Genomic DNA, 12,603 nt, shown 5'->3' on the forward strand with positions numbered 1-12,603 from the left:
GAACAGGGCTAAAACATCTATTGAGTGAAGTTCATACTAAACCTCTGAGTAATTTAGTACTGCCCATTGCCATGACAACGTCTATTGGAACAGGGCTAAAGGCAGTGAAGTTCATACTAAACCTCTGAGTAATTTAGTACTGCCCATTGCCATGACAACGTCTATTGGAACAGGGCTAAAGGAAGTGAAGTTCATACTAAACCTCTGAGTAATTTAGTACTGCCCATTGCCATGACAACATCTATTGGAACAGTGCTTAAGGTAGTGATGTTCATACTGACCCTCTAGTAGTTTAGTACTGCCCATTGCCATGACAACGTCTATTGGAACAGGGCTAAAGGAGGTAAAGTTCATACTAAACCTCTGAGTAATTTGGAACTGCCCATTGTCATGACAACATCTACTGGAACAGTGCTTAAGGTAGTGATGTTCATACTAACCCTTAGTAGTATAGTACTGCACGTTGCCATGACAACATCTATTGGAACAGTGCTTAAGGTAGTGATGTTCATACTGACCCCTTAGTAATATAGTACTGCCCGTTGCCATGAGATCAGCTGCTAAATATATTGATATTGATGCTGACACCAACCTTTGCGAGACGACCTTCTCTCTTCCTTGGCGTCCATGTGGACCCTCCTCCGGGACTCCTTCCATTCCTCTGGTTCGTCCGTGTCTGATGGGATGGACTCCGCAACCTCACCTTCAACACACCGCCATGTGAATCTTATTCCTCTCTGAACAGTCACTCAGATGAGTCACAAATGCTTAACAGGCAGGGAAAGATTACATTGATACAGGTCATAGAGATTCCCCACTTTCAAGAAATCCACTAGCATAAGGAGAGAGGAATAAAGGGCACGAGGGGAGGGAGTTAAGTGAATGAGGGACTTCACACATTTTAGCATTGATTGATAATTCTATTTAATGTGAGAGAATATAGTTTTAAGCCTCTTTTAGCAATATTCCAGCTTTATCATGTGGGGAATTGAACCTGGGTGTTCACATGATAAGCGACCACTTTAACCACTAGACTACACTACTCAAATTTAATTTTGAAAGAAAAAAGTTAGCATGAATTTATCAATATTCCATACAATATAATTAATTGAATCTGGAGTAGGTGAACCTGAGACTGACAAAATGGGAAGCAATCGTCTCCACTGGGGTATACGGACAGGCAATCAGCCAGGTCACACAGTCAAACCACTGCTACATTTAGGTCTCCCATAAAAATGAGCTCTTTAACATTTATAAAGCTATCTGGACTAAGAATCCCCACAGAATTCATTGAAAGTAGAATGAACTGACAAATATTGTCTCTGTTTCCAACATCGACAGATAAAGTTGACACCTACCATCGCCCACTCTCTTGTTGACACGCATGACATCTTGTAGTTGTGCCACGTCACCATGTTTAGACGGTCCAACAGATCCACCAACGTTGATGATCTCACCGTCAGGGGCGCAGATGATGCTGCCCTTCAAGGAGCCGTCACCAATGACGCTGCCGGCTGTACAACATATACAGATTATTCAGTATGTTCAACGTTTAAAAACCAAGTGAAGAGTCTTATATACTTAAATTTCAAAACTATTCATGTTATTCTTGACATGTCCAAAGTGTAAATCTAAATTGAAATGTCCTATCTATCAAGTTTCAAAGGGATGCCCTTGTCATTTCATTGTATATATAAACTTTAGGCCAGGCCAATTTTATTTCTTGTTTTACGGATTTTTGTCCTCAGAAAACCTGAAGTCAGGAGGGAAAAAAAAAAAATAAAATCACCAGTCAAAGTAATATTCCTTCTAAATACTCAAAGCATGTTACTTTTGGCAATTTATGAAGTGTATATGGGGCAAAAAACAATCTAAACACAAAATTTCTTGTATGTTTACATTTTTGGCCAATATAAACATTAGGATTATATTTTTTGAGCGGGGACATTTTATTTATTTTTATTTGTTCTTATTCTTGAAAAAATATGACAGGTGGATCCGTAAAACAAGAAATAAAATTGGTCTGGCCTTATTTCAAATAAATGTTTTATTCATACAATTAGAACCTATATTACAAAATCTTCTAGCATGTAAAATCAAAACTGGAAACTATGTTCTACACAATTACATCATCTCTAGATATGACTTCTACAACAATCAGCAATTTTACACAACACCAGCGAGATGGCCATGTCTAGTACTGAGCCACAGAATGATATCATGCATAACAAGCACTGATCACACTAATGTACAAAAACTTGTAAAAGGGCAGACTACAACCATAAAACTATAGTAAAAGTAGGTTGCACTGGTGCATGAGCGAGTCATTTTGGTTTTATGCCACTTAGTATTTGATCTCAGTAACTGGCATGTCAGCTTATTGAGGAACAACAGCCCAAAGTGATGCAGTATGTACACTTTTACAATACTAATCATGGACAGTGCCGATCTGAAAGAATCCTATAGGGGCTAACATGGGATCTGAACCTACAGTCAGCAGTTGATCACTGTCACCTGTGGCCTAACTGTTGATGAATTTACTAACATGATATAGGTACTGTTCTACAGTCATCCCTCGCAATAACGGTGGGGTAATCCTATTTATGTAGTTAACCAATAAGTGATGGTCATCAATTGAACAATTTGTTGCTGTTTCTAATATCTGATTGTTGACATTTATACTATGTTTCAATATGTGAAAATTTCAACAGCAACAATGATATTGTAACATAAATGCAACAGTGATATTGTAACATACTGCAACAGTGATATTGTAACATACTGCAGCTAATACCTGATGGTTCACAGCAACAGTGTTTCAATGCTGCTAACATGATGATCATCATACATTATCTTGTATTCCATGAATGTTAACTTTTCCAATGCCCGGCTTATCCATTACCTCACAAGAAGTAACATAAATGTTAACATTTCCATGTACCACACTTACATAATATTTTCCTGAGAGCTTACAAGGAGTAACATTTTCCATGTACTTCAAGGAGTAACATTTTCCATGTACCCTGCTTACAAGGAGTAACATTTTCCATGTACCCTGCTGGGAATGCCGAACTCATTTGGTACTTCGTAGTAGTAATTCTTTATCTCGAAAAACATTTCGTATGATGTACGGAAATTACCGATATTTTGCGAATGCAAATCGATGGAAGGGAGATGACTCTAAATTTGTTTTTCTTGTCGTCTGGTACTCCATACTGTGATCCGATACCCGTGCTTCAAACAGTTCAAAATTACCATTGAGGTGTTCGGTAAGATAAATACGCTGTTCACTGGTCCCTCAGGGCCCATGGGTTGATGTACCCTCGATGTTTCTTTTCTTCGGGCTCAGAGAACATAAACAAACATCAAGGGTACATCAGCCCATGTCCCCCTCGAGACCAGTGAACAACTTATAATATAACTTAACAAAGGATGTTTCATTTTGATACTAAGTTAATTTGGAGCTAAAAGTATGATCAAGATTATACTGTGTTATACTGTAGGTACTAAATAAGTATTTTGTACACTAATAACAATCTACATTATTTTCACTATCTAAACACTACAAAAGGCTCTATGTTAGACTATTCATATATGGACATCAGGAAATTTGAAAATAAGCACAAACAGCAGGGAAATACTTAATACAGAAGGTAGGAAATAATAATGCTAAAACTGGCACAGCTGTGCAATGACAGTCGATTTAATACATAGGGGGGTGGGGGTGCGCACCCCTCCCTTTTGTCCTGAAGTTTATTAAATGACCATTGAAACTCTCGTGAAAATAAAGTGTGCACCCCTCCTTTCTCAATAGTGTTCACCCCCTTTTCTCAAAAGCTGTATCCGGCCCTGTAATAGCCCCGCTATGCTGCCAACAGGTGCTTGCATAAGAACCAGTAACACATGTAAAGAGGTATTGATGTGGCAGTGTGCCCCAAAATAGTTTCTCTACCTACATTTCTGACTCATGCAAGTCATCGAAGAGATGAGTTTTGAGTTCTTATTTACAAGGTTCAAATTCTTAAAGGTCTTTATCAAGAGCATAGATGTTTGTTTAGTCCAAACATGTTACCTGTCAACTTGTTGTCAAGTAGTGCGGGAGCGATTAATCGTAGGATCGGTTAATCGTTTGATCTAAGTCGAAATGAACAATTGTCGATTACAAATAAACTGCAGATCGATAATCTGAAATAATCATTATTTGGATGCACATACATTAAAACGTTATATTCTACCTTGTCGTGTTATTTTTTACCAAACACTCTGGTCGTCATTGCTTGTTTACTTCTAAACGGAAGCTGTGTACTATACAAGTGCGCATGCCTCCCCTGTCAGCCAATGGCAATGCTAGATATATTTAGATTGGGGTGTCCCTTTCCCCAAAATGTCACGTCTTCATTGAAATACTACGAGTTGACAGGTGCTAAAACAACCTAGATGTTTGTTCGCTAACATAGGTATTTGACTATGAAATGTCCAAACGATTATAATCGATCGATTATCGATCTGACACTAGCGATTATCGATCTGACAAAATGTAACGATAACCAGCTCTACTGTCAAGTCTTTCTTGCATAAAAACTACTTTAGTATATTATCCATATAAACAGATGAAGTTTTAACATGTACAGAATTGCATACATGCATGTATGAAGGCCAAATATGGATGAGTCAGTGTATTGAAACCCATATCCCGGGGGCCACAGTTCTGTGGTTCAGCTTAATGTAGGAAGTGACACATGTCAAAGATATTGGTCAGTTTGTTAAAAACAACAAGTACAGTTTCACAAACTAAATCATAATCAGGGGAAATTGATATTTCAAATCAGATTATTATCTGTCATGACATTTCAGTTCTGAAAACCATTTAAAAACACTAACTGACAACCTGACATAGATACAAATACAGAGTTGGTAAGCTAGCCCTTCATGGCCAGATTTGGTGTGAATGAGTGAGTGAGTGAGTTTAGTTTTACGCCACACTCAGCAATATTCCAGCTATATGGCAGCGGTCTGTAAATAATCGAGTCTGTACCAGACAATCCAGTGATCAACAGCATGAACATCGATCTACGCAATTGGGAATCGATGACGTGTCAACCAAGTCAGAGAGCCTGACCATCCAATCCCGTTAGTCGCCTCTTACGACAAGCATGGGTTACTGAAGACCAATTCTAACCCGGACCTTCACGGGTCGTCTCACAAAATGATTTCTTTTAGAAGATGAGATAAGGTGAAATGGGCTTTAATGTCAGGTTTAAGATAATTCCAACTACTACAACAAGAACGTTATTGTGGTAAGTCACGGTTGAGATTCAAACCACTAACCAGCTGCACTCGAGGCACTTCGCTCTACCCAGCATATCACAGATATAACTGTCCATTGTAGAAAAAAATGAGGTATTCTGAAGCATTGCAGACAAATCCATAAAGCCTGACCTTGCTTCCAGATCAAAATGAACATAAAATTCGAGATAACAGTAACTCTAGTCAGCAATTACAAAAGCATGAACAAAAATCAATACTACAAAATAAGCATTGACTATTGACGATACAAGGGTTAATCACATGCAGTGGCAGGGGGACTACAGGTAGAACCTGGGTTAGAGAGGGTAGGCTTGGGGGTGGAACAGTTGGACTACAATGGTTATGTCTAGGATCAATAGATTGTCCTCACTCTCAGATCGATCTGGTGAACTCGTGCTGGAATGCTTGTCAAAGTCAACACCTGGATCAACCAATAATGTATATCTTTATGACTGTTGGATACTGTTTGGTTACTTAATGCCACAGAAAACAATACTCCAGGTACATGACATTGGCCTGAAGTGCTGAAGTCTGGACCAGATCATCCAGTGATTGCTATTGTGAACAACTACCCAGGTAATCAGGGCACAAGTCCACCAAGAAACCATGCCTGACCACCTGAACCAAAGTTTCCTCTTACAATCTATGTTGGCAGCTGAGGAGCTATATTCTTATACTGTATCCCCACAGGGTCTTCATGTTACCAAAGCAGGGTGCCGTTGTACAAAACAACCTTATCCCATGTGCTTTGTTGTGGGGCAGGACTGAGAGACCTTAAGACTACCTTAAGTCTGAGCTCTGTGCACAGGACCACGCAGCGCCACCACAGTATATGTTAAAAACAACCCATGTGGAGTTACGGTCATCTTAGTGCTAAGATCGCTTTGTACAACGGCACCCAGATCATTAAAAGCATGAAACCTTATTCTATGTCAGCTTTTGTTTAAATCAGATAAACTTGTGGTCCCTAAAACATAAAGGTTGTTTTCAGACTAGAATCAATTCAAACATCATTTCATATTCCTTACTGATTTTTTAACAGCATGTTACAACAACAACAACACCAAAATATTCATTATTCCTTTACTTCTAAAATAAAGATTTTACTTTGACGTGCCTCAACAACAACATTCAACAACAACAACAACAAAAATTACTTGAAAACAAAAAAAATCAGAGATGAAATTTAAGGTTTTATTTTTGATACTTTATTTCTAAAATAAAGATCTTTGACTTTGACGTGCCTCACTGACAATGTCTACATTCAAGGATTATATTACCATGCAGTATCTGTAATATTATCATAATACACCACACTACAATCAAAAATGTATAAGAGATGAAATAATCTTTCTTTCATATACTTTCTTTCATATTTTGTCTTCTTTAGGTTTGTTACTATGCTCATTGTTTAATGCTTCACTCAGCAAATGATTGACCAGACCAGTGATTGGATTGGATTGAACAAAATGTTCAGTTTCAGTTTATTTTATTCAGCACTGAAAGAGATGGGGCACAAGTTATTCAACTTATTAAAGCCTGCTCCTGACAATCACATGGAGAAAAACCCATGAAAGCTTCAGTGAGAATACAAAGTCTACTCACGTCCCTTCTTGGAGCCAACACTCTTCAGGCTCTGATGGCTCCCCTTCCAGTGGGGCCTCTGTTTGCTGGGAATGGACTGGATTCCGCTGTGGGCGATGCTCTCGCTGCTGCTGTGGAGGTTGGATCCCCTGCTGCCATCGGACCTGCAGGTGGGGATGATAATAGTAGTGAGTGGTAGGTGATAATGATGATAATGAAAGTGGGTTTAATATACAATATTTCTAGGCATATGATCTGGCGTGCATGCGTGTGGTATGTGTAATGATGATATTGTACTGTAACAGACTGAAGCTGGTTTTATAGTGCTAGCCCACTGAACACCATGCCGCAGTGAAGCATGAATACCCCCACTTAGACACATTATACCTGACTCGAGCCGACCAGTCCTTGTTGTACCCATTAATGCCGACCCAGGCAGGGACCATGTACCATATTTTACATTTTGGTATGACCATCTGGGCATGGAACCCACAGACCTTCCGCTTATACTCTAACCACTACACCCGCGGAGACTTGTTCGTAGTGATAATAATGATTCCATATAGGTATAGGACTGTTGGCAAGTGACAATGTCAATATTGATGATTATGATTATGATGAATGAATGAATGAATGAGTGAATAATTGAATGAATGAATGAATGAATGAGAACATCCTGCAAATGGTGATGGGAGTCAACTAACCTCTCTCTGAACTGGACTGTGATGCCTTCTTGTGTTTCTTCCGTCTATCAGACCCTCTCCATTGTTCATCTTCTAATAACAAACATTAATTAGTTATCATTTTCAAAACATGTCAAGAAAAAAGTTTTAAAAAGTTAAAAAGTAATATTACACCCATTCTTGAATTACTAAAAAGTGTTTTTCTTTATCTCATATTCGTTGAACATGGACATATAAAAAAACGTATCCAATTAACCAATTAAAAGTCTGTCTCTGCTTCTAGGTGAAATTGTAGTAAGTGAGTGACAGGCACATGTACATGTCTATATATTGATAAGACATTAAAGCCAGCTCGTATAACTCTTTTTTTTCTTCACACAATTAAAATATATTCAAAAGGGCTGATTAAAAAGGGGAGACAACCCTGCAAAATATTGCAGTTCCAGAACATGGGTTATTGCCTAGTTTCAGTTGTCCACATTGATATTTCAAGATTAAATACTGCTACTACCATCCTTTGATGGTTTCGGAGGAACAGGTCGACCATCCGTCTCCGTTGTATTCATCAACGTGGAGTGTTGTGGCGTTGGAGGCTCAACATTAACCATCGGAACACCATCTATCAAGACATGAATCATGCCACAAATCAAATGTTAGTGTGCAATCACTCCAATCAGATTTAGTGTGAATTCAGTGAACAAACTTCATGTGTGATATGATCTGTGCAACATACATAAATCATAGTTATTTCACAGCAAGGATTAGGTCAAAACAAGGTGCAATCACACTGATGTTATGATGGTTGTCACAGAAAACATTTGAAAATTCAGGTGCATACAAATGTTATATCTGTGACTTTTGAGTACTTTCAGGAGATCCAGTGATTTAGAGCACACTATGAGAGTGAGGCACCTAATAACTAGCCAAAAAGTGATCTAACTCACTTAGCAACAGATACTTCCACAAAAATGGAAGAGAAACACATAGTAGTGTAAACAACAAACTTTCTGTCCCCTAATGTGTGTAAATTGACATGAGTCCCCAAAACAAAAGCTAAGAATACACACTGCCTAATTCAGAAAGTGAGGAGTGTGAGTGAGTGAGTTGGGTTTTACGCCGCTTTTAGCAATATTCCAGCAATATCATGGCGGGGGACACCAGAAATGGGCTTCACACATTGTGCCCATGTGGGGAATCGAACCCGGGTCTTCGGTGTGACAAGCGAACGCTTTAACCACTAGGCTACCCCACCGCCCCAATTCAGAAAGTGATGAAATGTTCCACTAGTGATAACACTTTCTTTGTTAAGTGCAAGTGGGCTTGAGTCTCATTCTGGGATTGAATTCCACACCAAATTGACAGCACACACAAAGGGATAGAGAAAGTGAATTTTCTTCAGTGTGATATTGGAACATTTTGTGTCAATCGTTTGTTTTAAAATGAAAATAAAGCATTGAACAATAAAAATTAGTATCACAGAAACGTATGTAAACAGAACAAATTCTTTTCATATTGCAAGAGTTTAAAGTGAAAAAAATGTTTCAGTTTGAGCATGTGCAGTGTGGAAGTCAGTAGTATGTCAGACAAGGGAGAGCACTCTAATCCAGTATGCTATATCTGTCATATCACGCACCTTGTCCAAATATGGGTGGCAGTGTGATATTCTGGTAGGTTGTTTCTCTGCTGACATCCTTTATGGGGGTAAGTGGATGTCTGGAGATAGCAGGAAGCTGGGGGATACTTGTCACCGAACCGGAGGGGGAGGAACTACTTTCTCGTAGTGATACGACAGGTGCAATGCCAATGTACTCCTTTCCTGCTTCGTCAATTCCATATGGCCAACTTCGATTCTGGGCTGGAAATGTATCACATACAGAACTGTTGATATATTGCAAATTCACACTGACCTTATTCTGCTAGTAAACAAAAATGTTATAGGGTGCTGAGTTCTAACATTTCTGAAAAGTTGTCATACATAATACACCATCATACTTTTATGCATGTTTTGTCACTGAAAAGTAAAAGAGATCTAGGCTAATTTATTTGTGCACTTCTGTCAAATATTATAAAGTCAATCTCACATTATTTACACAGTGTTGCACAATATTCCAGATAACTATCTAGAAGTACAAACCAATTGAAGAATTTTATTAGGTTGACAAAAAAGAAAAAAATAACTTTTATCTAAATGTTCAGAAAATATTTCATTACCAGAATGTCCTTTAACGGCATGGGATGGAATATTGGATCCCTTGAAAGAGCCACCATAGTCGGAGCTGTGAGACTGGTTGTCGATTGCCGGAAAGTCAACATCAAGTTGCTGCTGTCGATGGGAATCTAACAGGGACTGCAAGATACGAAAATACAAGGTACAAGTCAATGTGTGTCAAGACAAAACAACGATCAAATAAAACGACTGAGTTTCTGGAGAAATTGAAGAATATTGTTTTACACTGCCTTTAACAGTATCGAAACCATCTTAGGGACACAGATTGGGCTTCTCACATTAGAAGATTGTAAGGTTTATTTACAAATCACACAATTCCATAAACGATGCTTTGAGTCAGTCTTCAAAGTTAACTAGCTGTGCCATGGCAGCTAGCACAGCTGATGCTACACCACTAAACCATGGGAATTAAACTCAGATTTGGTACTGGATATACCTGATACCTACTGGACACAGTCAGTATTTGTTCCATTAAGTACTGAGAGACCAGTAACATTTGGTAATGACTGATAATGTCTGGTTTGATGCCATTGTATGTCATCAAGCCTTGGCATTAAATGTTGCAACCTTACATTATATCATTCTTTTAATGGGACAAATTTCAAAAGTATTATCTAAACTTTTTTGTTGGAATTTTCTCTAATTATCTCCTGATAAGGCAAATTTTGTTAAAAACTCAGTTTATCGGTCTCTTTTCTTACAATATGTTAAATTTAATTAAAAAGATAAATGAGAGCAGTGTTTTTTTTATTCCACTGATGATAAAGGGCAAAAGGCAAACAATGTCAATTGTATTCCATAATCCTAAGATTTAAACCTGTTAAAAATATATCACAGCAAAAAACAGCAAATTATCATGACACCCATATTTTTGGCCTCGTTTGTTTCCTACTTACAAACCTGAATTTTGAAAACAAAAAATGCAAACTCATCAAGCAAAAACATATGGCCTAATTGCTAATCACCATCAAATCTGTAAGAATCGCACTGTCGACAACAACCGGGGGCATTAATCCTGAACCAAGACGTCGAAGCTTTGGAGGGTCCAGTATTGAAGGCACAAGTCGATGATGTCGAGAGTTCCGAAGTTTTTTACAATAAGAACCTTCAAATATTGTAGGCAGTTTCAAAGATTGTACTGGCTCAAAGGAACTTTTCAACATAAAGGACATCCACAACTTTGACTCCTTGTCACCAGCGCTGTAAGAAGTGCTAATATGGTCAAATTTAGACGTCATTTTTCTTGTCTTGAGACACATTGGTGGTAGATATTGAGGAACTCTCTGTGTGAATATTCCTTGTTTCTTCTTCTTCCTTCCAGTGTTGTGTGGTTTTAGAACAGGGTATCCCGCCTTCAGAGTCAACATCTTGGACTAGATTCACTCCCGGTAAGTTCACAACTTAACCTTTATTTCATCTGAGAAAAGACAACCTAAAATATACACATGTCAACCCAGCTGTTAGTATTCCTTTCAAATGACAATTTCGGATATCAAATTTCACTATTACCATATTTTGTGAGGGTTATTTTTGAAAACATCAACCTGAGCTTGTAAAGTTACAAATCCAAAATGAATGGACTCTCAAGATCCATCAATTTCACAGCACAAGTGAACACAACCTATGTGCTATTTCTAAGTTTCTGTTCTAAGTTTCTGTAAGACAGAACACCTGACCAAACAACTGTGTAATCATTGCATCATCAGATCCCACTGAACATTATAATCCAGAGATAAAACACACATCAGAAACAAGATTAAATCATGGGAGAAGTTGTAGGTAAAGCCAATCGATCCAAACTGTGACTTAACATTGCCTGAAATCCGACAGCTGTCCATGTAGTATTCACCTAACAACTACCTACATCTATACATATCTAAAGCGGAAAATCATCCCACAATGCCTTCAGAAAACTCAACAAAAGCTACAGTAACAATCAAACCATTGAGATCTAAAGAAATACTGTAGACCATACAACTGGTAATACCTCCCTGAAACCATCAGCTTAAATTACAGCATATTGCTTTTATTACTTCGTCTGAATGGAGAAATATATTCAAATACATGCAGTGTTTGTGCCAATTATAAGCTCGAATAGAATGAAAAATGGCAGTAGTATCCACGGGTTATTCAGGGTACATCAAGAATATTAACTCGTTACATACACGACTGAGTTGGCTCTCAGATAAATGTATACACCTATTAACTGTCTTGTTTGAACTGTTAAGGCACTCGTATATACCTAAACACTACTCTGCAGAAGCTAATGCTATAGTTAATAGTACAATAAACAATAAACAAACCAAATCTATGTACAGTTGTTGTATCAAACTTGATAGACAACAGTATACATATTAATGTGTATTTTGAAAGCGAGTTATATTATACAGCAATGCTCATGAATATTGGGGCGAGGCGTATTTATATGGGTATTGTTTATTGGTTGAAAGTGTTACAATAAACAATAAAAGAACCAAGGTTATCTATGTACAAAGTTGTTTTTCCAGGTCTTGATAGACAATACGTTGCTGTTGAATAATTATCTGGAGCCCTGGAATTGGTTTGCAAAAAGATATTTGTTTGTTGTTATAAATGTTATATCATTGTCTCATGACATACATCTAGAAACATACATCTTTATGTGAAATCAAATGGGGTTCAATACTAAATCTCTTATATTTCTATAAAGTTTCAAATTGTGGTGATAAACTGGAAATAAAGAAGTCCTCATATGTATTATGAACCAAATTGTATTTTCTCTTACAGTCCACAGATTCATATAATAAAGCCTAATGAAACAAG

General features: G+C 37.8%; 1 protein-coding gene across 1 annotated transcript in view; it reads right to left on the reverse strand.

Annotated features, from left to right (window-relative positions):
- Positions 1-12,603, reverse strand: part of LOC124272397 (titin homolog) — a 71,613-nt gene that overhangs the window by 28,320 nt on the left and 30,690 nt on the right. Inside the window, exons 7-14 of the mRNA XM_046707564.1 lie at positions 9,786-9,921; positions 9,208-9,429; positions 8,086-8,193; positions 7,596-7,667; positions 7,414-7,465; positions 6,913-7,055; positions 1,359-1,514; positions 593-703 (exon numbers count right to left, since the gene is read on the reverse strand). Coding sequence (XP_046563520.1) covers positions 593-703; positions 1,359-1,514; positions 6,913-7,055; positions 7,414-7,465; positions 7,596-7,667; positions 8,086-8,193; positions 9,208-9,429; positions 9,786-9,921 — 1,000 coding nt within the window. The remainder of the gene's footprint in view (positions 1-592; positions 704-1,358; positions 1,515-6,912; positions 7,056-7,413; positions 7,466-7,595; positions 7,668-8,085; positions 8,194-9,207; positions 9,430-9,785; positions 9,922-12,603) is intronic.

The sequence above is a fragment of the Haliotis rubra genome, unplaced genomic scaffold, assembly GCF_003918875.1.
Source record: "Haliotis rubra isolate DU_JTF1 unplaced genomic scaffold, ASM391887v1 Scf17, whole genome shotgun sequence".
Lineage (NCBI taxonomy): Eukaryota > Metazoa > Mollusca > Gastropoda > Lepetellida > Haliotidae > Haliotis > Haliotis rubra.